This window comes from Hibiscus syriacus, unplaced genomic scaffold (genome assembly GCF_006381635.1).
Source record: "Hibiscus syriacus cultivar Baekdansim isolate YM2019G1 unplaced genomic scaffold, ASM638163v2 tig00110657_pilon, whole genome shotgun sequence".
Taxonomy (NCBI): domain Eukaryota; kingdom Viridiplantae; phylum Streptophyta; class Magnoliopsida; order Malvales; family Malvaceae; genus Hibiscus; species Hibiscus syriacus.
In genome coordinates, this window is record NW_024062817.1 from 147,529 (window position 1) to 175,512 (window position 27,984).

Sequence of the window (27,984 nt, forward strand, 5' to 3'; positions counted from 1 at the left end):
CCAGTCATCGAGCGCCTATCTCCAGTATCACCTGCCCAATCAGCATCAGAAAACGCTCTCACACACAACTTAGTATGCTCAGACGAGAAAACTAAGCCATAATCCAATGTACCAGCTAGATAGCGTAGGATGCGCTTAACAGCAACCAGATGTTCTTCACAAGGTGCTTGCATGAACTATGCCACCTTGTTGACAGCAAATACTATATCAGGCCTAGTATGGCACACATATAACAAAGCACCAACAATGCTTCGATAATCACGTGCATTGTCTAATAGAACACTTCATTTCCCAGAATTTTTCATAGAAACTACCATATGTGCAGGTTGAAGAGTCTTGAAGCATATACGTTTTCTGTAATAAATCGAGTATGTATTTCTTTTGATTGAGGACTAAACCAGCACCATTCCTCTTCACCTCAATACCAAGAAAGAACGAAAGTGCTCCAAGATCCTTTAGAGAGAACTTCTTATGCATACTAATAACAGTATCAATATCAGCATTCGAACTACCAGTGATGATTATATCATCAACGTATACTAAAATATACGTCCACGAATCATTCACAACTCGTACAAATAGGGACGTATCAGCCCTTGACACCACAAAGCCCAACTCAAGTAGAATGTTCTTAAGTTTATCGTTCCAGTTTCGAGGAGCCTGGTGAAGTCCATATAAAGCTCTCTGTAACTTGCAAACTAAAGGAACTCCATTGGACCCAAGCTGTTCAAAACCAGGGGGCTGTTGCATATAAACATCTTCAGCTAGATCTCCATTCAAAAACGCATTATTGATATCTATTTGTCGTAGAGACCACCCTTTAACCACTGCTATTGCTAGCACCACATAGACAGTTGCAAACTTAACAACTGGGCTGAATGTGGCCACAAAATCATGACCAGGAACTTGTGAAAAACCCTTGGCAACTAGGCGAGCTTTATATTGATGAATAGAACCATCTGGGTTCTTTTTAGTTTGAATAGCCATTTGTAGCCAACAACACTTCTATCATGAGGTAGCTCAACTAAACTCCAAGTTCGGTTTTGAATTAAAGCCGAGTACTCCGCATGGACAGCAGCCGCCCACTTAGGTGACATTAATGCATCATGAATATTAGATGGAACATCGTCATCAAGAACAGTGGTGTATACCTTGGGCTTATAGATACCACATTTGCTGCGAGTCAACATGGGATGATGATTAATATGAGGTGCAACAGTCTCATCATGATCCACAGCCTCAAATGATTCCTCAATCTTATTCGAGGAACCAGCAGAACCAGCAATTGAGCTCTCAGGCTCATGCACAAGAGTAGATTGATTTCATGATACTCCTGCATTGTCAGCAAGTAACCGATTCATATCTACTACAACATCAATGGGTTGACTGATTTGTTCAGAGGAGCTGCACGAACTATGACCAGACTTAGTTGCAGATGGAAAATGCCATTCATCGAATTTTACATGCCTAGACACATACACTCGCCCATTCTTTTCGAGACACAAGAAACCTTTGTGCTGGGGACTAATGCCAAGAAATGTACACGGCTGTGAACGAAATTCCAGTTTATGATGGTTAAACGGTCTAAGGTGTGGAAAGCATCGGCAGCCAAAAACCTTCAACAAACTATAGTCAGGCTTCTTATGGAACAGTGACTCAAATGGAGAGAGCCCATGCAACACATTTGTAGGCAACCTGTTGATGAGATGAACAACCGTTGTTGCAACATAGGTCCAAAACGTGATAGGCATAGAAGCCTGAGCAAGCAAAACTAACGCAAGCTCAATGATGTACATGTGTTTTCGCTCAACAACTCCATTCTAGTCGGAGGTGTGTGGACAAGTTACACGGTGCACAACCCCAGTTGTTTGAAGAACACGAGAGAGGCTTCGAAATTCACCTCCCCAATCACTCTGCACAGCTAAAATCTTCGAGTTAAACTGCGTGATTACAAGCTGTTGAAACAATTGAAAAGCATACTGCTTGGGATTTATCACGCAATAGATATAGCCAAGTATGTCGTGTACACGCATCGACAAAGCTCACATAATACCTAAACCCGTTAGAAGCAACTGGTGAAGGTCCCCATAAATCAGTATAAACCAATTGAAATGGGATATGATAAATCGAATCTGATGAATGAAAGGGGAGTTTGTGACTTTTGCCCATATGACAAGCAACACAACATTCATTCACATTCTTTTCAACGAGTACATTTAAGAATTTGCAAACTTGATCTAGGGTCCCATATACAGGATGCCCTAGGCGCCTATGCCAAAGTTCATACAGCTTATTTGGAGACAATGCAATATAAGTTTGTGCCTGACCACTACTCGTAGTATCCATATTCGACTGAAAGAAATACAAACCACCTCGTTCTTCACCACGCAACAAAATTTCTCCAGACCTCTCATCTCGAACACAGTAACTTGAAGCTCGAAATTCAAAGTAAACATCGTTGTCTTTAGCAAGCTTTGACACCGAGAGCAGATTTTTCGTTATCGTAGGCACATGAACCACTAGAGGTGGAAGCTCTATGAGCCTCAGCAAGTCCTTTAGTACAGCAGGAACATGTTGCATTCTCTACAGCTTCAAGACTAGAGTAATGAGCATTACTAGAATTATCTCTTGATGAAGGACGAGCATAACCTTTACCAGAGAAATTTTGATCAAACTGATGCCACCAATCAGCCACTAGGTGACCATTTTTTCCACATAGCTGGCACTGAACCCGTGGTCTCCACGACCACGTCCACGAGTAGAATAACCAGACTCATTACGGTAGACAGATCAATTGTAAGAATTTGTGTTGCTCGATTTGGAACCAGCGCTCAGATTAGCAACATGAGCACTCATTGGAAACTGATCATCTCGAGTATCAAATCCAGCCATTTGAGTCTCAGCATCAATCAACAAAGAACATACCTTATCAAGCGAGAGAGAATCTTTCATTATTGTAATAAAAGCAACATAAGGTTGATAATCTCTGGATGAGCCTTTTAAGATGCTGGCTACTTGCTCGGCAGGGGAGATCGCACTATCACATGATGCCAATGCATCACAGACCTCCTTAATCCGAGTGAGATAGGTCCTCATGCTGTCATCTCCCTTTTTAAGAGATTGAAGCTTGTAATGCAGACTAATGACTGCTGTTGTAGAGCGACTCGCGAAGAACTGCTGCACTTTGTTCCAAACCATTGTTGTCTCCGCACCAACGAATTGAGAAAGTAGATGAGAGCTAATGGTTGACAATAGCCACGACGCCAGTGCACTATCTTGTGCTACAAAATCGTCATACACCTCGTTCGTCATAGATTCACCATTCGCACCTACTATAAATTCAGGCGGAGGCTGCAGCGAACCAGTTAATAACCGCTCGAGGCGATGGCTACGAACCGTTAGCAGAACTTGCTGCTTCCAGAGTAAGAAATTCGACTCATCAAGAACAACATTCACCTTCTTGTGAGTGAACGTTTTAGCAGACCCAGCATCCATGGCTACTAGCAGATGAAGCAGCGAAGCAAAAAACACCTCAGGAACAGAAAGCGAATGATACCATGATGGAATACACTTGAAAGTAAATTTCAGTAAACAAATTCATTATATTCATACTTTGCAGTGAGGGCTTAACGCCTATTTATAGTTTGTTTACAGCCAACCATAACAGATTTGTAACAACCTCATAACAAACTATTGACTTTCACACACACATACACTCAACAACCTCACACCATGCATACAGCTCAGCTGCTCAACTAACTGATATCACTGCTAAACTGACTTCACTCACACTCAATCTCAATATGCTAATATTAAGCTACTCATTTGAGTTAATTTTACCATATTTTCTTATTGAACTTACATAACGAATAACGATATCACCACAACATAAATATTTACTGATGATTATAAGATTTGAATATTAGACACTTTAAATTAATGATAGAAAGCTTAGCCACTCAACTATAGATTGAATCTTTTTTTATTATATTGAACTTAAAATTTACTTATATCGTTATTAAATTAAAGAATAATTTTCCACTTTCTTTGAAAATAAAAAAAAAATAATTATTTATATTTTTTATAAAATTTATATTAAATAATTTAAAAAAGTATATTTATAATATATAAACATATGTTAAAATATTTATTTTATTTTTAAAATTATATTATTTATTTATTTCACCATCTCTTACCCTAAGCTAGCATGTGGAGCTATTATGGTGTAAGCGATTTTCGCTTAGGCTTATGTGGGTAGAGGTGTATGGGCATTGAGACAAGTGGATGTTATAACATCTATCTAGGATTAGTACTTAGGGATAGTTTGGGGTTTATGTCTTCCATATCATGCTCTTGGTTGAGGAATGGATGCCCAGTGAATCTCCCTTACAAAAATACTTGTAATTTTGAGATTATATTGTGGTTTGTAAACTAATACATGGTTTGTCTATTTTGATAGGTTGTTATACAATTAACTAATGAGGTGAGGGAACAACTCTTGCCAAGTATGGCATGACTTATGATGGATTGGCTAATGAAATGAGGGAATGACTCTTGTCATCTATGGAATGCCGATTCGTATGGGAATTGTCCCATTTAAGTACCGCACGACGTAACAACAAGACCGGATGTTATGTCTGTAAAACTTTAATAAATAAATAATATGATTTTAGAAAGGCTTAATACCAAACTAAGCACAAACTATATCGCTTTCCCAAATAGGTGCCTAAACTATTTTTTGACTTATCCAGGTGTTTAACGTTACAAATGTTACCAATTTAGGTGCTTGGGCTATTAACGGTGTTAATTTTCACACCGTTAAGTGACATGTGTCATAATCTGATGATTTTGAAACTTATTTTTTAAAAATATTAAAAATATTATTATATTTATAAAAAAATTAATTTCTCTTAAATTATAAAATAACCCCAAATCCCTAAAATCCTCAAATCCTAACCTTAACCCACTGTCACCATCCTTTTCAACCACAACAACCACCACCGACATAGCTCATGTCATCCTCCTAGTCATATCTCGTCGTAGTTGCCGTCGATTAGTCATCGAGATTGCGTGGATCGTGATAACTATAAAAAAAAGATAAAATAACTTTATAATTCTTTATGTTTAATCTTCCTTTTTCTCAATTTGATACTTAAATAAAATTAAGAGATTAACAAATATTTTTAAATAAAAAATAATACAAATAAGAATTTAATGTTGAAAAAATTAGAGTATAAAGACGTAATTGTAAAAATTAAAATTATACTGGACTCTATATATGATATATGTGGGGGTTGAGTACCTATCGAAAATTCCCCGTTGACTGCAAATATATCATATTTGGTGTGTTGATATAGAAGGAATACGAAAGGCGGTAGAGATTGATGATCTACCATGGGAATGAAAGGGACAAATACATATATATTTTTAGAATATTGTTGAGGTGTTAATTACTTGTTTACCCATAACTAGCTAGGCTGTGATTACGCAAATTGCATCCAGTCCCACGCAACATCCCCTATAAGATACCCTTTGCATACCATGCGATTCAAATTTTACTAATATTTTCACGAATAAAGGTTATTATTATTATTATATTTAACTTAACTTGATTTATTATTATTATATTTAACTTAACTTGAATTCGTGTCTTGTTATTCAAATTTTCTATTATCCTATTCAATAATGAAATGCGTGATTTACTCTCTTTTTTTTTCTTTAGAAAACTTAATTTAAGATAGACTTTATCTTAAATATTTGGATAAATTACACTAAATATCACAAAGTTTCATAATAATTTTATTACTAAATTTTAGATAGATTAGTTTATCTCATTAAACTTTTACTATGATTTTAATTATAACATTAAATCATTAATCCATTAATAATATGACATGACAACATTGATGCGGACATGAAAATTAACTTTTTTTTTATATATTATCTCATCTTCTTTTTCATCAAAGTTGTGTTTTTCTATCTATTTTAATAGTCATCAAAATTGTTATTCTTTAATATTTTTTTTGAGATCATCCTAGACACTATTTAACTCATTCATCGTTCTCCACTATCGTTGGTTTATATTTTTTTAAAATCTCTTTAAACTCACAAAAATAATAAAAAAAATTCATCATTTTCAAGGTTTGGACAGTTTATTCGAATATCTAAACAGTGATAAGTATTATTTTGAAAATACAAACAATATACCTCAAAATAAATCTCATTGGATGATTATCGGAGGAGATCGAAATATTAGTACATCGAACCTTTAAAGAATTTTCATTTTTTTGAGACGGTTTCGTGAAAAACCAATCTAAGAAGAAGAAAGATGAATGAAGTACTAATATTTTGGTATTGGTCTTGCCACAAAGGACAGTCGATGACATAAGGTTAATTGCCAACAACAAAAAAATTCAATACCTAAAATTGAAGTATTTTAAAATTTAATAACAAAATCAATATATAAATTAGATCAACAAGAAAGAAAACGACTACATTATCACGGTTTAATGTTGTACATGAAACCAAAATAGAAGTTCATCTACACAATTTAATCAATTTAAAATTAAGTTATAAGATCGATACAAATCTTAAAATTAAGTTGTATTTAGAATAATTTTCTCTCTCGCTATATATATATATAAATAATTCAATGTCGATTAGACATAATTTCCCCCCAAACATATATATACACGGACATGACACAAATATATGATAAAATCATTATACTCTAAAGATAAACATCAAATATATATATGGACATAAATGGCGCAAATAATTACATAAAACTTTTCCCAAAACTGGATCAAACCCTAAAATTTACGCTGTTGAATGGAAACCTTTACCATCTACATGTTGGCATTCACGACTTTCTGTATAACCGGTGAGTAGTTGAACTTAGAATCATGAATTCTCAATGCTTTGCTCTCTCTGTTCATACAGTCCCATTTTTCAACGTTATCTCCAAAGTCCATAATATATATATATATATATATAGCATAAAATAAATATGTTCAAAGTCAAATCTCTCTTTTCTCTATTGAAAAATCCATTTTTTTTCTTCTTTTTTTAATTATCCAAGCTGACCCTTATATTGCCTTAATTTGATAGGTTATTGCAGAACTCTTGTTCCCTTGGTTGTTGAGAAGACAAAAGCGTAACACAAGAAGCGATCTTTCTGTCTTTTTGTTCTACTTTGTTTTGGGTTTATTTCTTTGGTACTGATTTTCTTGTCATGGCTGAGAACAATTGCACTAATGGAAACCAAGAAGTGGTTTTGAATGTAAATGGTGAAACCAATGCTCATCTTCCTCCTCCATCGGCTCCTAAAAGAAAAGACTCGATCTCCGACATCGGTTTATCTGTATCTTTCATACAAAAGGCATCTACCCATCTATTTATCTATCCATCTTTTTATATATTATGTTATTGATATGATGATGATGAATTTGTAGCTGATGGCCGAGTTGTTGGGCACATATTTCTTGATATTCGCCGGTTGTGCATCCGTGGTAGTGAACGTAAACAATGAGAAAGTGGTTTCGCTTCCGGGGATTTCGATAGTGTGGGGATTGGCCGTGATGGTCTTGGTTTACTCGGTCGGTCACATCTCCGGTGCTCATTTCAACCCGGCTGTCACCATTGCTTTTGCTACTTGCAGACGATTTCCTCTCAGACAGGTGAAATTCTTGATTAAGCAATTTGTGTATTTCAATGCCATGCTGTGCGGAGTTCCCAATGGTTTTTTGTTTAGGTGCCGGCTTATATATTGGCTCAAGTTACGGGATCAACTCTGGCTGCTGGTACTCTAAGGTTGTTGTTTAGTGGACCACACGACGTGTTTGCCGGAACGTCACCGCAGGGGTCGGATTTGCAGGCTTTCGTAATCGAGTTCATCATCACTTTCTATCTCATGTTCATTATCTCCGGTGTTGCAACTGATAACAGAGCAGTAAGTAGCCAACCCCATATGCCTTCAATGCCCATCAATACATCTTTTTACAAAGAGGACCACCCAATTCACAGGGTAAAGGTCTAAAAGGTTAAATTCAAATTTTAAGTAGATTAAAATTCGTATTTATTTATTATAACATTGATTAATTAGGCTAAAATACCTATTAAAAGGCGTATTTATTTATTATAACATTTATTAAAAACAGTAATTATTTATTTACAGATTGGAGAACTTGCTGGACTTGCCGTTGGCGCCACTGTGCTGCTTAATGTAATGTTTGCTGGGTACTTAACTTTTCCCTTAACCTACTTAGGCTATATCTAATACTTCCTTGACGGAAGGATTTGATTGATATAATACTTGTACTCTGAAGACTTGATTAGAAGGAACTAATTTTAGAATCTATTCAATAGTTTGAGGATTTATGATGTAATTAACCCTTTTTAATCACTTCAACTTTATACCTGATGCATGGGCAGGCCAATTACAGGAGCATCAATGAACCCAGCAAGGAGCTTGGGACCTGCAATTGTGTCGAACCATTACAGAGGGATATGGATATATCTGACCGCGCCAACATTCGGGGCTGTGTCGGGTGCTTGGGTTTATAACATGGTGAGGTACACTGACAAGCCATTGAGGGAGATAACCAAGAGTGCTTCTTCCCTCAAGAGTTCACGTAACTGTGGTTAAAATGTTACTTAAAACCCTATAAAACTAAGGGTTTTTTTTTTGCTTTATTTGTGTAAATCAAAACTCTATATAGTTGAGATCACATGTTTCATGTTCCATGCTCCATGTCCCATATGCATCTCATAGTATGCACCGCCTTCGAAAGGTTGTTCAAACTGAGGAGTAGGGATGGCAAACGGGCGGGTCGGGTGCGGATACCCCCTCCCTCATCCCCATCCCCACCTAATATTTTTCAATCCACCACCCGCCCACCACCCATGATGGGTACAAATTTTCAAATCCACACCCGCCCACGCGGGTACATTTTCAAATTCATCCCCACACCCACTACCCACTAGCGATATACCCATCTAGACCCGCCTGACAACAAACTAATGGGATGTTGGAGTTGGTTCCCAGACAGTTCGTGATGGGGTAGCAACGCATGCTTCAATTTGTCAGAGGAGTGGCTCTATGAATGTTATGGAGACAGATTGTAGGGAGCATGTAGTCGCAGAGCTGGATTGTTGAGTTGCTTTCGATGTTAATGCTCATAGTGCGCCTAATATGGGTTTTGAGGGGCTAAAGAACATGGAAACTGCTGTTTTTGATGTTAATGCTTATAGTACGGCTAATTTGTATTTGTATGGGTAGCATGGGCTAAAGAACATGGAAAGTGGCGTGGTTAGTGAGATTATGGGTTTAATCAAAGAGCCGAACATTTCCCTAATTAAAGACCATATTAAAGACTAAATATCCTTAATATTTTGGTTAAATTATATGTTATATATTATACAATATTAAAATTTATAAATTAGTCTATAAAATTACACCTAAATTCATTATGGTCCAAAATTTAATAGATATTTAGTTGGGCGGGCGGATGTGGAGCGGGCGGATGCGGGCGGGTAATGTCTCAAACTCATTACCCGCCCACCACCCACGACGGGTACCACTTTATAAATCTACACCCGCCCACTACCCGCTAAAATTATACCCATCCCCGCTCCAATTGGAGCGGATGCGGTGCGGAATCCACAAAACTGTACCCGTTTGCCATCCCTACTGAGGAGCCTTCATGTTCAACAAGCACATGATTCCTACATTGCATGGAAATCTACTATTGATTAATCAAATAAAGTCACATATGCGTCTATATTGAAAAAACTAATTTTGATTTTTCGATATCGACATTAGTCATCATTATTAGAATTACGAGACAGACGTTGTAAACATGAAACACAAGTGAGATCTTGTTCATGATAAACCTAGGTAACAACATGGTAACTAAAGCTAGGCAAAAAAGTTGCTTTCCTTCATCTAGGCAACCACTAATCAGCCAAAAAATCAGTTACTCATCAACTACATAGGAAGTAGTTGAGTTTTCATGCACAAAAGGGTTGAAAAAAATAAAGTGCTCTGCAGTGCTTTATTAACTTCAGCTCTGCAGTGCTTGCTGACTATTCCGAGTAGACGCGCTCCTAGAAGAACCATCTCTGGTCCGTTTCCTTGGAATGAGTAAATGTCTACAATTAACTAATGTAAACAGTACCTGTGTCATAAACAATGCCATGCTGACCCATACGAAAATAGTTCTCCTCCAATACCATAAGATTCTTTTGATAAAAGGAAGTTCTTAGTCAAGGATAAGGGACGCATCGTATAATTCAGGAATACCAGCACCCGGTCTGAACTCCACTCGTTGTTCAAGTATTACCCTTAGGCAAGCAGTAGGTACGGTTCCTTCCTTTAAACCTCTAATCTTCAGATTCAAAGTCTGCTTCTGAAGTGTAGCCGGTGATTAGAGGAGCAACCTTGAAGAATGTCGGTAAAAGGCAGATAGGCTCACTTCTAAATTTCAACATGCATGGATGGCTTGAGCTGGCAAGAGTTTCACCTTTAATAGAATGGAAATCTACCCTCACCTTCAAAAAGAAAAACGATATAAGTCATCATATACCGATTTGTTAACTACAAAAAATCATGGGTTAATTTACTGATAAAGCTAAATGAAATCCACTACTCACGAAGAAGACTCAGTTTTCAGCCAAATTAACATCAAACTCAATCATTGTATTACGTTATTTAATACATATGAGATAGAAATGTTCATGAGAATGTAATACACAGAAAAAGAATGCAAGTAATGGAGAGAAGAGACGAGTGGTCCAAGACTAAGGTCATGTGGCTAATACGCAATTGATTAATCTCCGGAAAATCATCCTACTTATTCTAGAACATTCTTATGGTATTAGGTTGCCACTAACCTATCAACATTCTAACATAAGAAGCAGAATACTACAATATTCCCTGAAGTAGGTTAGCAATACTATAATTTCCTGCAAACATACTGGCTGCACAGTTTCCACCTGCTCAAGAGGTAAATAACCTGGGGGGGGGGGAAATTGCCAGATTCTTGACACTCCGAGTGCCACAACAAGACAATTTACTAACTTCCTATGTCAAGTTACTTCTTAACATGTTATATGATAAGTAGATTAAAAGGTACAGAATGTAACCAAACATTAACTACAATCAGAGCTATAAATTCGGTTTCTAGATATAAAATGTAAACCATAAATGAAGAAGTAAAATAACATGAAAATAATATCAACCTCTGCATTCCGTAATCAAACAAATACCTGGAACATCCCAAGATTTTTGCTGTACTCTGACTCTGGCAATGTCAAAGAAACTGTAACCCTCAATTTGTGATCCATCGGTATTACTCGGGGACCCACATTCTTCCAAACAACTATCTTCTCCATACAGTTCGAATCACAACCGACAGCAGCACAAGATACAATCGGAACCAATGCAACCGGACTACTCTTAGTATAACTGATGTTCAACATTTCCTCTATCTCCAATGGTTCCTCCACCAAATACCTCATCAGAACCCCACTAGTAGCAAGTGAAGTTAACATTAATCCAAACAAAACGCAGCCAACATATGTAGCAAAGAACATTCCCAAGCCGAATCGAAACAGGAGGTTCCATTTTAATTTATGATAATTCATGCATTCATTCATCATAGGACCAAAATACCCACAAATCGAATCCCATAAATTTAACAACTTTGTGATTATATAAGCTCTACCATGGCTGAAAGCTTGAAAAGGATCAATAATAAACATGCAACCGTGACTCAAAACTGATATAGGTAACGTAACGGAGCGTGAGACGTGGAAGGCTCTGATTGGTCACATGTAAGGCAATCGTAAAAGAGGAAGTCGTCAAGTGCGTCGAATAACTGATCCTCTTCGTCGGAGCTTTGAGATTCCATCGGGAAATATGTCGATTATACGACGGTTTGATCTCTCTCTCTCTCTCTCTCTCTCTCTCTCTCTCTCTCTCTCTGACAAATTTCCAATTCTCTCCCCTTCCCCCAACAAAATTACGGTTTAGTATACTTTAGTGTGTAAATTAAAAATATTTAACTCTAAAAGATATGGATATTCAAAATTACCCGACTAAGTTGACACATCCGGTTGATCCGATGACCCGAATTAAAAAAATCGGATAATTATTTAAAAAAGATTATTTGATTGGGCTAGGTATCTGACCTGATATTTTTCGGATCGAATTCACAAAATTATATTTATTCGTGTACTCGATTACAATTATTTTTATTTAATAATTAATATAATATTTTATTTAATAAAATAAGTTGTAGGTTCTTTTTAAATTAATAATTTGAAAATAATAAAAAAGTGAATACTCGAATACTCGAATTACTGGTACCACAACATCCGGGTCGACACACGAGTCGACCAATCAACTACTAGAGCTGAGTATATGGGTTAAGGCCAGCGGGCTACCCGTATAACCCGCGGCCAGTACGGGCTTCGAGCTTCAAAATATAAAGCTCGTTTAAATTGCAGGCTTATTAGCCCGGACCATTAAACCCGTGGTTTAATGGGTATTACCCGTGGGTAGCCGCTTAATTTAATTATTTTTTAATTTATTTTATGTTTTACGGAAGACAATTCACGTTTAGCCCAATTTGCGTTTTATGTGCATTTTAGCCATAGCCTAATTCACATTTTATGTGCACTGAAATCTGAAACCCAATTCACGTTTTAATTTGATGATATTCAATTTTGAAGTTCGAACGTATTAATTATACCTATAGTAACGTAATATGATAACATAAGCAAAAGTATTTTCATCTTTTTATATACATATTTACCATTTATAATTAATACCATCAATATATATATAAATAAGTCATAAAACGTTTATTATACTCCAATAAATAATCATAAGAAAAACTATAAACATATACGTTAAAAAAATCAAAGTATTAAACCATATATAAATATAATAATTAAATTAAAAAGAAAAAGTAAAATAATATGCAAATATGCAAATAATATATAAAACTTGAGACAGTGATAAAAAATATACATAAAATTGGAGTGCAAAATTAAAATAATAAATTATATTTGAGGATTATATTGCATTAATTCAAAAGTGGGTAGAGCCTTACACGATTAGCACATTAAAACTTGTCATGATTGCCCTAAATCCCTAAAATACGTTGTTTTGTGTGACTTATATTATATATACGCCGTTATAAAATTTTAGGAACTATGGCCTCATTTTTTTGTTTTCCTTCTCCGTCGTTTCTCTCTATCTCCCCAACTTTTCTCTTTTTTCACATAAACAGTAACGGTAAACGGGTAAGTCCGTTTAGCCCGCGGGTTAAATGGACGGGTCGCGAACCTTAGAATTCAAGACCGTTTATGATTGCGGGCTTTTTAAAACGCTCCGTTTAAGCTCGCACCGTCAAAACTCGCGGGCTAAACAAGCGGGTAGCCCGTATACCCAGCTCTATCAACTACCCGAAGACCCGGGTACCTAGATTTGGACACCCCTACTAAAAGATATATTATGTTTATTGAGTTTTTAATAAATTTAAAATATTTAATAATTTATTTAATGTAAATAATTAAATATATATTAATCATGATATTTTACTTATTTGTAATTAGATAAATTATAAAAAATATACATATATAAATTGAGTAAATCATTATATTTTATTTGTTATAAAATTTAAAACTATATTATGGGTACATTATAGTTTAAACTATATTAACATATTAAAAATATATAATAATTTTTTATCACATGTATATTATTTTATTAAGTATAGAAGTATTTAGATTTTTGAAATAAATGTGGGTTCAGATTCACACAATATAAGAAAACATAAACGTCTTTAATAATTCGACCAATTAATGAATCTCTCATCACACACATATTAATTAATAACATGTGATGAATTTTTTATAATATCTATGAAATTTTAAAAAACAATATTTAGTATTAAATAATTATCATAATAATAATAGTATTTGTTATTATTGTTATTATATTATTATTATTGATGGTTGAAATGAGAATGTTTGATGAAAGTAATGGTTCATGAAATCAAATTCACTTGAAACTTGAAATTAAACTCTAACGTAAGTGCATCCCATCGTTATCATATTGATGTTTTCATTTAGCAACAAGGAGTGGTGTTATATACATAATAATAATAATTTCGTATTAATATCAATATATACCTGACCTAACACATTATATGCCAACTCAATTCTTCGAAAATTATCATTTTCTAATAAATTTTCAAAAATTTAATATTTCTTCATTGCAATTTTATTTAAAAAAATATATAAAACTTAATATGATAGAATCAAAGTGTTCCACACAATAATAATAATAATAATATCGTAGGAAAAAGAATTATTAAGATTCAACATTTAAAATTGCTCGAAGGTTTCATTAATTCAACTTTTTTTTTTGTTAAAAGAATTTAATTGGTTTAATTTATAGATTTGAAAATTTAATTGAATACAACAAAATTTAAAAATTTAATTATTTTTTTCTCATAAGTTTTAGAGTTACATACATCCTTGAGCCAAATAAAGAGATGTTCGCTGGTTTTTTCCTTCAAAAAAAAAAAAAGATCTTTAACTAATTCTATAATCGAATTAAGTCGGACCTTATTTTAGAATGTGAATTTTTGGTTTATTTTATCATAAGATTCGAACTTAAAATCTTATTTAAAGGATGATAAGTTACAACAATATTATGATCATTTTCATGTTCATACAATATTATGACTGTGGGGGTAGCTTCCTGAATGGCTGAATGAAGTTGCATTTTTTTACTGTTAAAGTTGAACTGAAACCCCAGCCAGACATTGTTCTTTGCTGATTCACTGACATTGAATTCTAGTATATAATAATTGAAATAAAAAAATAGTAAGCCTAACATGCCTTTCATATTATTGAATACCTTCTGGGACTTATCCAAGACAATTTTATAAAGCTTGGAAGCACAGTTTCTACATTGGGAATTGTCCTCTAACAGGCCCTCGGAGGCCACATCTGAGGACCCTGACCCTACCATGTGGGATCTTTACACTACATAATTGGTTAGTGCCAATTGGCAAATTGCCAATGCCATCGCTGTCATATGTATGGACTTGCTTTGCAAACTGGTAATGATAATACAAAAACAAATTCAAATTGATTGCTTTTACATGTTACTTCCATACAGGAATAAAGGGTTTTTTTATATTTAAATATATCATTTTATTGAACTCATTAAACGAATTCAGTGATAAAAAATAATAATATTTTCTCAAAAAGATGTCAGTTTGAGTAGCCGTGTTTGTAAAATATGTGTTATTAATTAGTTAAAATTTTCTTGAATGGATATTACATTATAATAATCACATACCATTAAAAATACTATTTTATTTTTATTTATGATTATAACACTTTATAGATTATTTATAAAAATGATATATTTTTATGTTACGTAGAGTGAAGGTGTCTTGTCAAAAAGTATATTTTACGTGACACTCATTTTCCTTAGGTGCGATAACCGATCAAAATGAGAAAGATACATTTTATGCAACACACATTTTTTGAATTTTATCGTTTCAACTTATGTCTATTGTTATTTATTGAATATGGTTTTAATAGAGTCGACCTTATATTAAAATAACAATGATCTAAATTATACCCATTTTCCCATCTTAATATATAATTTTGTTGGCACACTTTGACACATGAGTTATCATTTGTCTCATTTTACCCACAATTTTTTTCAACTTCAAAAGAAAGTTCAGGAATTATAATGAGTAAACAAGTATAATTCAAGAGTTAATTTATAAATTAAATCTTTATTCGAATACCATTATTTTACAATCAAGGGTTCGATCATTTGAATAAAAAAGTTCACCATCTCAACAGAGAATAATATATATATATATATATATATATATATATATATGCGCGCGCGTGCGCGTATGTGTATATAGACACACGCACAAAAATTACCATCATCTTCTCTAAGGACCATCATGATATTTTTTTTAAACTTTTTCCTTGACATATTTTTCAACTTAATAGTTTTATGGTGATTATAAGGTAGTATATGTTCATAATATTTCTTAATCATTTACAATGCTTACATACTCATAGATACATATGTTCGAACCCATAATTTCTAGAAAGAACAATACTTCATTTAATCATCGAAACCACTTGATGAGTTCTTTCTTGGACATATTTATTAAACGGTGTCATCAAATTGTAATATAATGTTGATTACTTAATATTATGATCCATAATAATAGCTTCAAAGAACACTACATCAAAAATGGTTTTTTGTGGTATTTTTTTACTATAGCGGCGTTTTTAAGCGCCATTAAAAACATCTACGGCGATACTACAAACGTCACAAAAAAACGCCGTTGAAAATAATAAGAAAGATGGTGAGATGGTGACTTGCCTAGAAATAGAGTTGCATTAATGGGAATTAGGTATTTGCATTGACAGAATTCACTTTCTCGGGAATTTTTTCTCTCAAAATCATTCAATTCCAAATGTAGCATAATTTGTGGTCCTCGCAATAATATTGCACACGGAATATTTAGTTTATATTGGCAACAATTTAATTTTGCCCTACCTTCTTTCTCTTTTCTTGTGTTTTCTTTGATTTTACCGTAAATTCAAAAAAAAAAAAAAAGTGAAGTACGTAAAATTTATTAATTAAATGATTAAAATTTATAATTATTTTGTTGTTTTTATTCGACTGTGGCTTTTTTGGGTTAAAATAGTTTATTAAAAACCAACCTTTGCATACGTACTCTATTAATTCTTATAATTAAAATTAAAAGAGAGATAAGATTTGAATCCTAAATAAGAAGATGCTAATGTCACTTAATCATTTGAACAATAAGATTATCAATCTCTAATAAGGATTTTTGTAAGGGAACTGATAATAAAGATCATTATCTAAGTAAGTTCGAATCGGTCTCTTCCTGAAATATTTAGTCTTTAATTAACTATCAAAGGTTTAAATCTAAGTTGAACATTTAATTACTTTTAGATACATAAATCGTGAAGAATAGTCTAAAGATATTTTGGATCATTTTGTTCGATGTCGATTTTATTTATTTATGACAAATGAAGCATGGTCTATACGTTTTGAACAAGAGGACTATGTATATCCCTTTTTACCCAATTTTCATCAAACATCAAGGATGGTACATTAATCAACTAACACATAAATTGTTCTCTTTGTTGCACCAGCCGTGGATTAATGAAAGTTAAATTAGTTTTTACCTCATTTGTTTTCCATCCTCATTTAAAGAATTTCATAATCGATTTTATCAACTTAACTAAACCGTAACACCCCCAATTGACCCCCAAATCTTAAAACTCTAGAATTTGGGAAATTTTGACAAAAATTCTAAACTGAGAATAGTGGTCAAATTGTAAATTTTCAAAGTTTGGATCCATTCTTCCAAAACCATAGAAAGTCGAATGGCCTTATTTGTAATTAAACCATTTGTCTAAAAAAACAAAACCCTTGGGTCTAATCCTTGTAGCAGCGCCGCTCCTCGCCCTTATCGCTGATTCGTCGTTCGGTCTCGTAGGTAGGGTCGTCAATCGTTGTTCATGTACCTCGACATCTCCCATCGCCGCCGTCGTCGTCATTGAACGATACTGGTTTGTAAAACCCGTGAGCCTTGGCTCGCTCTCGTCGCCGTGGGGGCCTCGCGTCGGTCGTGTATAACCGTGGTAGGGTCGAGTTTTTTATTATTCGTAGTGTGAGATTTTTACTCGGATCTTTTATTCAAAATTGTTATTTATTTAATTTTTGGGATTATTTTGTTTGTAAATTTTAAGACATTAAACATTATAATATTTCAAACCGTTTTTGCATGATTTGAAATAACTATTATTCATATTGAATTTTTCTTTAGATATTTTATTTTAAATAATTATGAATTATTGAATTTGAGAAATGTCACCTTATTATATATTATTTTGAACTTATAATCGAATTGATCAACTTAACTAAACTTTAATGTAAAACTCAATTAAACAACTTAACCGACCAAACCGGTCGATGTTAAGTCGATCCGATTAGATCAATTAAATTGGTTACCAATAATAATGGTGAAGCCAAGTGAGAAAGGGGTCATATATAGATGGCAGCCATGGATGGTTGAGCTGTGGTCCTCACTTTATGGAGACTCTGAAGAGGGTAAAGGTTTGCTTGCTGTGACCCACAAAGAGATAACCGGCCAATGGGAACCAACCGATGATTACTGCTTTCTGTTTTGGAAAACAGAAGGTTGAGTCTCCAAGCCATGAATAGAAACTGCACTCAAACTTGTGGAAAAGCTTCTCACATGCATCCAGCTTGATGTGCATAATCCAGTCATACTGAAATTTCGGTGGACTATTAATGTGCGTTGCTTAGAGTTTTATGGTATCGTATCAGAAGAATAATTAATGTGCTTTGCTCGATTTCAAACAGTTGCGTAGTAAGACGTACGCACATTGTTTGCGTTGTGCTCGGTTTGAAAATGCATTACAATGGCTGTTTTTTTTTCTTTACATGATCATCAACATACTTTGATTCCGAAAACTGAGAGAGAAGAATGGAGAATACAGAAAGAAGGAAAGCATGAACGGATGGTGCATAAAGTCAACAGTGGAGAGAAGAGCCAAATGTGGGCAAGAAAACAAACGGGAGGCCCATAATTTAGTGTCCCCAGACATGAAGTGAAACACAGTTCCAAGGTGAATGCTTTGGTTTGTAATTTATAAATGGGTAGCTAAGCTATAACGCTTCTAGGTGGGTAAGGCAGAGTGACTACTCCAATGATTGTCTCCATTGCCATTTCCCATTAATACATGATTTTATATTAGCAATTGCAAACTTCAGAAATAATATTAAAGATTTAAGAAAAATTCACAAATCTCCGAAACGTGTTGAGATATAAAAATGTAAATTTTAAGGAGGATACCGTTAAAAGGAAAAATCACGAATCTCGAATATGTTTCGAAACTAATGTGTGCCCATGGAAGAAATTTCTCTTGAGGAAAAGAATTTCAAGTAAACAAACGGAGCCTTAACCTAACGTCTCTTTCACCACCATTAATAGTCTCCCTTTCAAACTGTCCTCTCTCTCTTTCTCTCTCTCTCTCTCTCCATTCACAATCACATGAAAAAGTAAAATGAAAAAAAAGGTTTAATGGTTAATGATGTCCGAGCCATACAAGTGATGATTCCCAACTTTAACTTTTCTTTATTATTCCTTCACGCTTAATATAATTTCCCATACCAAGAAACTTCACATACTTTTCGAATAAGATCTGAGTTGAAGTCTTGTCGATAGAAGAAATAATGTTGAGAGAGGCTCTCGGTTGAAGTATTTGACCCGAATCGACTCATATAATTATCGAATACAGTTGAAATCCAAACACCACTGAAAATGGGGAATATAATAGAACTAAAAAAGAGTGGAGGATTAATTAGCTGGTTATACAAAATGAAGATAAAGAGAAGGTTTTCTGGTTGTTTGCATTTATAAATAGACACCTCTCAACCCCTTCTTGCTTCCATTTTCTGCACTCTTCTGGTCAGAGATTTGCAGCTAAAAGAAACAAAAAACACATCAAGAAACTCTTTTCTTCTTTTCTTGTTTCTCTCTTTAATTATCATACTTGCTTGCCTTTTCTTTTTCCTCTCTTTTCTTATCATTTTCTTTCCTTTCAAGGTTAGTCACCCGCTATAAACTGAAACACAATCCTTTTAATCAGTTTTCATTGCTTCACTCACTTGGGGTTTCAATCCAGATTCACTGTTTCTTCACTAGCTCTCTTTAATCACACACACACACATATATGTCTTCAATTCTATATGTACTTTTTCAAAGAATAATTATACTTTTTCCCCTGTGAAACTTAACAGTGTTTCTAAGATGATGATGATACTATTACCAGTTTGTATTATTTTATGTTTATACAGTTTGGAATCATGGTGTACCCCAATGAATCTCGCGAGGACTCTCCCCAGAAGAAAACGGGGAGGGGAAAGATCGAGATCAAGCGAATCGAAAACACGACGAACCGTCAAGTTACCTTCTGCAAGCGCCGCAACGGGTTGCTGAAGAAGGCCTACGAGCTCTCGGTTCTCTGCGACGCAGAGGTCGCTTTGATCGTCTTCTCGAGCCGTGGCCGCCTCTACGAGTATGCTAATAACAGGTATCACAATTATTTACACATTTCCCCCCACTTTGTTCTCAATTTCACAAAGATTTATCATATATATACACATAGTTACATACATATATGTTGGTGTCAGCTTAGTGAAGATTTGGGGTTTGGAACAGATCTTTGATGAGCAGATTTACGTAGTTTTTATATATTCTGGTGTAAAGCTTTTGATGGAGTTCTCTTAAACTAAGATTCAGTTGTCTTTCTTGCTTCTATTTTGTCCTTTTTACTTGTATAAGCTTTAGGGCTTTATATATATATGGCTTTTTATGATCTTTTCTTGAGTTCCCACTTTGGTGGATACATAGATCTGGTGCAATATATAAGTATTAGATATACATATACATATATGTATATAACAGTCCATTGTTGTTAAATCTTATGCTTGCTTTCCCTTCTTCTGTCATAGCCATTGGGCTAAGGGCCTATATAGCATAAATTTGATCCGTCATGTTTCGATCAGCTCGGATTTTCAAAACAATGAAACATAGTTAATGGGACAGCAAATTAGGGTTTTCAAAAACAAAACCTCCTTTTTCCGACCAATCACAAACAAATCAAGCCGCAATTCAATCACATCAAGATTAGGGTTTTTCCCTTCTAAATCCCAACTTGGGTACCCCGTGAATTCTCCTTGTTCACAATCAAACATGCCCAAATTAGGGTTTTTGTTCATTAACCACATTAGGGTAACAACCCCCCGTTGAATGCTTTTAACTGGTAAGTGGTAACCCTTAAATGAAGTAAAATAATCATTTTCACCACATTAGGGTTTTGAGCACCCCATAACAGTAAACATTAGGTTGGTAGTTTGTCTTAGTTACAGAATATTTTGTTCACGTCACCACCCGATTCTCTCAGTTCCTTGATTACTGGCAAATGGGGTTTATATATATATATATATATATTCTTCGTCATTGCAGAACACATTGGGATATATATGAAAAATTTTCTTTCCTTCTTCGTGGATCTCATTTTCATGCTTTTGTTTGGGAAAGTGAGTTGATTGAGCCAATAAAAATTTAGCTGAACGAGTCATCATTACAATGTCAACTCTGTTGGCATTAGCTTCTCGGTTTTGCATTTGTGAAAGATCTTTGCTTAGATTTATTCGTGCAAGTTTTGAGACTTAAAAAAAGGTTTAACCTTTCCCCAGTCCTTGTACTCTTTAAACTTGTCTGGTTTAAAAAAACATGAACTTTTTTTAAATTTGAATACTCCGTTTTAAGAAAAGGTTTAATTAATAGGGACTAAATTTAAAAGGTTTGAAGAGACAGGGACTGGGATAACAATTAAACCAAGAAAACAGAGGGAAAAAGTGAGTCAGCAGAGTTGTCTTCTCTGAGACAACGTACGGCAACTGCGAGCCAATGGGAGAGTTCTGAGGTTTTGGCTTGTTTCCGTGAAAACTTGTAACTGTGGCTGCTGCTTCACAGTTTCAGACACTGACAGGATCTGACAAAATTCACTGTTTTATTTATAGTTTTTTTATCAAATAAATAAATGAATTCTTCTTTTAGGTTTTGCTTTCACTTTCCTATATTTCAATTATTTATATCCAAACCATATTTAGATCTATTTACTTAAAACAAGGTGGTTAATAACTAAAATAACGTACGACATAGGGTGTTAACCTCAGTGTAATGGGTGTCTGACACCCGGCACCAGTTTTGACCATAGGAGAGGTCTGAGCCAATCATGGTGCTTAAAACAGCGCCAGCATGGCAGGCTTAGCCAATCACTGGCTCGACGAAATTAAGGTATAATCGTGGCTTCTAAGGTTTCGTATTGGGTTCAGTTAACTGATAAAGTTGGTTGATTTGACCGTTGGATGAAAACTTTTTTTTAACATTATAGTATTTTCTTAATTTAACTTAGAACTTATATTAATCGAAAATAACTACCTAGTTACACGTAGGAAAGAGGTAATATTTATCTTGGGAAAAAATGAGATGTAAAAATATTATTGGTTAAGAACAGATGACATGACTTTTTAATAAGTTTTCGATGAGTACGGAAAAAACGAGGTTAAATTTCAAGATCAGATAAGGTGTCTAACTTTGAGGTTAAAATCGTAAAGGCCAAAAATTCATTTCTAAAGAAAATGCATGACATTTTACCTCTCCTCGACAAGCAAGTTTTGAAAATTTAACATTATTTGAAGTAACAGTAATATATTTCCTTGGTACGTGGATACTGCCTTTGAAAACTACATACAATATTAGAATTCCGAATAGTATGTTGCATATTTAATTCGGCTTGTTTGCAAATTTAATTTATTTGATGTAATTAACACAAATGTTTGCAGTGTTAAAGAAACAATTGATAGGTACAAGAAGGCTTGTGATCCCTCCAATACTGGGTCAGTTGCAGAAGTTAATGCTCAGGTATGATAAACTCGACCCTCATTCTTTCTATTTTATTGAATAAGATCCCTAAACTTCTTTTATATTCGAATAAACCCTTAATATTTATATTTTACCCAAATAAGCTCTTGACCCTTTTAATTGGCATACCCAAATACAGTATTACCAGCAAGAAGCTGAAAAACTCCGAAACCTAATTCGGAATCTGCAGAATACAAACAGGTTGTTTCCCATAATTTTCAATTTCTCATTCACCTTCCACCATTTATGATCTTCTCTATGAATCTTCTTCTCTAGCAATGATATATGTATAATTCCAGGAACATGCTGGGTGAGTCACTGGTGGGATTGCCTATGAAGGATCTTAAGAGCTTGGAGGGTCGTTTAGAAAGAGGAATCAGCAGAATCCGTTCCAAGAAGGTATGTCTTTTGTGATTGATAATTCATGTAATTTACAAGTGTAATTCGTTTGAAAGAAGATTTGATTTTTTTCCCTTTAAATTCTACCAGAATGAGCTGCTGTTTGCAGACGTTGAGTATATGCAGAAAAGGGTAAGAATATTTGTGAATATCCCATTTGTTTTCTTGCTGAGTCGGATAATATTCGAGTTTTCTAGCTACTATATGCAATGGATTAAGATTCGAATTCAAATTTTCATTGTCCGAATCCGTTTTATTTCGATCTGTATGAGTGATTATAGACATGTTCATTGCAGGAGATTGACTTGCATAACAGTAACCAGCTTCTCCGAGCCAAGGTCTGATCTCTTTTCTTTCTTTTATGTGTTCGAAATCTCACATTACACGGTATATGTCTCAGATAATTAACTGAACTCGAATCTCGAATCGACAATCCGTTGCTCCACTGTTGCAGATAGCTGAGAACGAAAGGAAGCAACAGAACATGAACTCGATGCCCGGAGGATCGAATGCCTTCGAGGCGATTCAACTGCAACAATTCGACTCTCGGAACTATTTTCAAGTCGATGCTTTACAACCTGCAAATTATTACCCTCAGCAACAAGACCAGATAGCCCTTCAATTAGTGTAAGAATCTTTGCAAGAAAAAATAACAACTTTGTCTACGTCTTGGCTGATGTTTCATGATCCACGGTTGGTCTATAACAAGTTTCTACCGCTGTGTGCAGCTAATGTCGAGGCGGTGCACGTGGTGATAATCGCGGTGGCGCAGCTGAGATATTGAGATGAGAAAGCTACTATATAAGGCAGGATTAATTAACTTTCCTTAAATGGAGGACTGTAGAACTCTTCTGCCATGTCTTAAGATATGTAGAATGTGTGTGTAAGACTGATAAGTTTGTTTTCAGACAAGGAGTCTCGTTCCATGTGTTTAGAAACATGCATTAAGATTCTACGAATCCCATCTCTCATGAATCATTAGCATTTCTCATTCTATATATAATCCACGTGTACCGTATGGACACAACTACTTGAACCCATATCTTATATATATATTCAATAGTATGTAATGATTATAGGAGATAAAGCCAGAGGCGGAAGAGTAGTTCGAGCTTTGTTTTCGGTTAAGTGTGCGGCTGTTGGACCTGAATTGGCTGAAGTGATAATGGCCATCAAAATTGTATTGGAGGTGTTTCTCGAGATAGGATGGTTCGTCGATGTTCCCATCATTATTGAATCCGAATCTAGTATGGCATTGTTATGGACGATGGAAAGAAATTATAGACTGGCCTATCTAAAACATCTCGTTACTTGATTCGAATCGTCATCGATTGTTTCAACATAATATGATTAAATACCTATAAATCTGGTATGCATATAACCGATTACGCAGAGAATGATAAAACAGTCTCGTCATACCTAAATTTATTATCTTTCTCATAAAACATATTGTCTCAAATTTTAAATAAATGAAGCATAAAAATAGTGTTAATAAATAATTGTACTTGTTTTTGTTTAAGGATTTTAGAAATTATAGATGTTACAATAATTGGGGGGGGGGGGAACTACCTATAAAATAAACACGAAAACGAGACTAGGATGAGCATGGGTTGGGTCGGATTTTCAGTCAACTTAGCCTGATCCGAAAAATATGTACCCAACTCAAACCAAATCCGTTCTGTTGAGATAAAACCCAAACTCAACCTGATCGGATGAAATAAATAAATTTATAAAAAATATTAATTTTATTCAATAAAAGAAGGATCTAATTAAAAATAAACAATATAAAGAAGTGCATTATTGTAATTATCCCTAAATATATAAGTTGGAATTACATAGTTTTCGGATCAAGTTGGGTTATATATTTTCACCATAAACTCAAACTGACCCAAACACATTTTGTAGAAAGCCTGTTCTGACACATAGTTTTTTCTTAAAGAAACTCAACCCAATAAAATTGTGTTAGATCGAAACATGTCGAGTTCGAGTCTCGTGCTCATCCCTAAACGAGACTTATACTTAAGTGGAAACCTTAAAAGAAAAAAAAAGTCATGGACAAAGAAGAAAATATTTGGGACTATAATGCTTCACACGGAACTCGAAGAATGCTATTTAATGAATTTCATCTTTCAATAAAAAATTAACATAAGAAATATAGTTTTATACAGAGACAATGTGCGGCTTGTAGACATAATTTAATATATCCACCATAAATCCTTATTTTCCTTCCAATTTATTTCTTCCACCAAATAATCAAGCCACTTTCCTTATTTATCTATAGTCGTCACTTTCCTTGGAACAATATGAAACTTATTATTCAGAACAACACAAAAATATAATGAACCACATGAAATTTTGAATTAAATATCTATAGTTGCCACTTCAGAGCTGTGAAAGGCGGCGAATATCGACGGGGTAAGCATCAGCGGGAGACTGAGCCCTGTAGGATCGTCTACCGAAGATCACATTGGCAGCCTCACTTGGATAAAAGGGATCCCAAAACATGTACTCATCCCTGTTCTCGCATGGAGTTTGGAAAGGCAAGCATGTAAGTTGCCCATTGTTCCTCCTCACTCCACAACACCGTGAAATAATCCATAATACCAAATCATTAGTGCATTATCATTCTCACTTTTATGTTACTACTAGGGATGGCACTAGGACGGAATGGACAATGACCAATTTTTATGTTTTTGGAATTAATTTGATCGAATCAAAACTCGATATGTCTACCGTATGATGTGAGGTTGCTTGTGATGCCTTGGAAAATTCCATAAGCGACAATGTAGATGAATTTAGCATCAGAAATAGTGTTATTGAATTGATCAACCAGGCTCCTTAGCTTTTTATTGAACATCCTGTTGGCAGCATTGATTCTCTCCGCACAAGTTCGACCATCTCTACTGCTGTAAACCAACTCATTGGGAATGCAACCGATCTGACCTAATCCGATCAACACTAACTTCCTGGCTCCATAGTTGTACAATGCCTGAAAACCGTTCATCCCCACCATTTTATGCAACTCATCAAAGGACATTAATGGATAAAAACATGGGAAATATATGTATATTTAAGGGTTAATCACACCTACAACGTCAAACTATGACCCACATTTTAGTTCACCCTTAAATTTTAAATGATTTAAGTTCAATCTTTAAACTATTAATACAATTTATTAGGATAAGGTATTAGATCTTTTAAGTAATATAAGAGTTCAAATCTAGACATTACAAATTCAATAAATTGAATTGAGAGAATCACACTCCTATTGAGCCGTTGCGGCATCTAATTCAGTGATTAAGAAAAAAACTATCATTATGGTATTAATCACGTCAATGGAGAAAGAGTGCCCAAAAGAATGATGGAAAATGGAAATGTGTGTGTTTGTGAAAGCATCCTTAGTGAATAAACGCCATTGGATGAGGATTTATATAGAGAAAAGGGGGATAAGATCTCATTCAATCATCAAAACTCAAATGCAAAGTGATATTATTTATGAGATTCGTTAATTGTTAGAGTGATTAAGAATGATCATATTGTCTTATCTTAAGTGGTTTCAATCTCTGATAAAAAAGTAATATTGTTTCTTGGGTAAATTACATGTTTGATATCTAAAATATTACTTTTATTTCGTTTTCGTACCCAATTTTTTTTCAAAGTCATACCTAATGTTTAGTTTAAATTTCAATTTGGTATCTCACCATTAATAAATTAACAGAACTATTGTTGTGACATTTTTTCAATGATGACATGACATTACCTTGTGGTGACACGTTAACATTACTTCTAAGTTTTTAAAAATGGGTGTATCAAAATGAAACCTAAACTATACGATAGGTATGTTTTGAAAAAAATAAAGTTCAGGTATCAAAATGAAAAACAATAATAGTACCTATACTAAATATGTAGTTTACCTTATTTCTTTTAGCTGCAACGGTTGAAGTAGTACGTTGCATGCATTAATTTCAGGCGGTGGTTGTGTGAGGAATCTATATTTGGATCCACAAATTTAAATTATAATGCTAAATTTTTATTTTATCGAGATGAATTATGATAAATATTTTTTTATAAGAGAAAAAATGTAAAATATCAACAATAATGTTGCATTGACCGACATGCTTCAATTACCATTTAAAATTATAAAGTATATTGATGGCAATAAATAATTTATAAAATATTGTAATCGAGTGACCAAATTGAATAAAATGTAAAGTTGAGAGATTAAATTAAAAAATAAATTTATTGTTAAAAATAGGAATTGAAGTTAGTAGGTATTATATAGTGGTAGTGGAGCATGCAATTCAAATTTGATCAAAGGAGTTAAAGGGAAGAAGAAATTGAATAATGACGAAATCATACAAAATTAAGGACTAGAATATAAAAAGAGAAAAATTGTTTTCATAAAAGAAATTGAAGTTAAATATATATTCTACATTAATATAGGGCATGTGATTCAAATTTAGTCAAAATGAACTTAAAATGAAAGATGAACTGGAGAAAAGAAAATCAATGACTAAATCACAAAATAGTAAAATTTGATTTTTAATTTTTTGAATTGATGAAATTTCGAACTCAAATCAAAATTGAAAACTAATTCAATAATTTTAACTGACTCCAATAATTCAAAATTTTAAAAATAATCAATTTATTCGAGTCGAATTGAATTTTGTTCACTCCTACTTACTTGTTCATGATTACAGATACAATAAACATCAAGCTTTGACGAGAGTTATATATATATATATATAATATTTTTTATAACCATTATCGCAAATTTAAATGAAGTTAAAATAAAATTGAGAATCTTAAATTTATCCAAAACATTGAAAAGCATAAATTCTTCAAAAAGAGTGGAATATATATACAAATATAACATATTAGCACATAGGTTAGAGGTTTAACCGTTTAGGACTTGAAGGAAAAAAAATGAGATTTATAGATAGTTTAGAGTTTATTTAACTTTTAGATGCTG

General features: G+C 34.0%; 3 protein-coding genes and 1 pseudogene across 3 annotated transcripts; 2 read left to right on the forward strand and 2 right to left on the reverse strand.

Moving 5' to 3' along the window:
• Window positions 1-7,196: 7,196 nt before the first annotated feature.
• On the forward strand, window positions 7,197-8,715 carry LOC120137391 (aquaporin NIP1-2-like). The gene is made up of 5 exons (XM_039153145.1): window positions 7,197-7,381; window positions 7,455-7,679; window positions 7,754-7,951; window positions 8,177-8,238; window positions 8,434-8,715. Exons 1-5 carry the CDS (start codon window positions 7,235-7,237, stop codon window positions 8,645-8,647), a joined length of 846 nt encoding a protein of 281 aa, XP_039009076.1. The 5' UTR covers window positions 7,197-7,234; the 3' UTR covers window positions 8,648-8,715.
• A 1,524-nt stretch (window positions 8,716-10,239) lies between these two features.
• On the reverse strand, window positions 10,240-11,784 carry LOC120137396 (seipin-2-like). The gene is made up of 2 exons (XM_039153150.1): window positions 11,269-11,784; window positions 10,240-10,551 (listed from the first exon to the last, which is right to left on the reverse strand). Exons 1-2 carry the CDS (start codon window positions 11,761-11,763, stop codon window positions 10,384-10,386), a joined length of 663 nt encoding a protein of 220 aa, XP_039009081.1. The 5' UTR covers window positions 11,764-11,784; the 3' UTR covers window positions 10,240-10,383.
• A 4,222-nt stretch (window positions 11,785-16,006) lies between these two features.
• On the forward strand, window positions 16,007-23,919 carry LOC120137395 (floral homeotic protein AGAMOUS-like). Its single transcript, XM_039153148.1, has 9 exons — window positions 16,007-16,024; window positions 19,965-20,214; window positions 22,535-22,613; window positions 22,753-22,814; window positions 22,913-23,012; window positions 23,103-23,144; window positions 23,309-23,350; window positions 23,467-23,639; window positions 23,741-23,919. The coding sequence occupies exons 2-9, from the start codon at window positions 19,967-19,969 to the stop codon at window positions 23,742-23,744; spliced, it is 750 nt and encodes a 249-aa protein (XP_039009079.1). The 5' UTR covers window positions 16,007-16,024; window positions 19,965-19,966; the 3' UTR covers window positions 23,745-23,919.
• Window positions 23,920-25,394: 1,475 nt separating this feature from the next.
• LOC120137407 lies at window positions 25,395-26,049 on the reverse strand (annotated as a pseudogene).
• Between the last annotated feature and the right edge of the window lie 1,935 nt (window positions 26,050-27,984).

What these genes read in the sequence shown, in the direction of transcription:
- LOC120137396 (XM_039153150.1), bottom strand. Translation starts at nt 11,763, where the DNA reads ATGTTTATTATTGATCCTTTTCAAGCTTTCAGCCATGGTAGAGCTTAT. An exon ending in AAAATCTTGGGATGTTCCAG is followed by an intron (nt 10,552 to 11,268) that starts GTATTTGTTTGA and finishes TTCTTTTTGAAG; the next exon opens with GTGAGGGTAGATTTCCATTC.
- LOC120137391 (XM_039153145.1), top strand. Translation starts at nt 7,235, where the DNA reads ATGGCTGAGAACAATTGCACTAATGGAAACCAAGAAGTGGTTTTGAAT. An exon ending in TTGCAACTGATAACAGAGCA is followed by an intron (nt 7,952 to 8,176) that starts GTAAGTAGCCAA and finishes ATTTATTTACAG; the next exon opens with ATTGGAGAACTTGCTGGACT. An exon ending in CTTAATGTAATGTTTGCTGG is followed by an intron (nt 8,239 to 8,433) that starts GTACTTAACTTT and finishes ATGCATGGGCAG; the next exon opens with GCCAATTACAGGAGCATCAA.
- LOC120137395 (XM_039153148.1), top strand. Translation starts at nt 19,967, where the DNA reads ATGTTTATACAGTTTGGAATCATGGTGTACCCCAATGAATCTCGCGAG. An exon ending in TACGAGTATGCTAATAACAG is followed by an intron (nt 20,215 to 22,534) that starts GTATCACAATTA and finishes AAATGTTTGCAG; the next exon opens with TGTTAAAGAAACAATTGATA. An exon ending in TTGAGTATATGCAGAAAAGG is followed by an intron (nt 23,145 to 23,308) that starts GTAAGAATATTT and finishes TGTTCATTGCAG; the next exon opens with GAGATTGACTTGCATAACAG.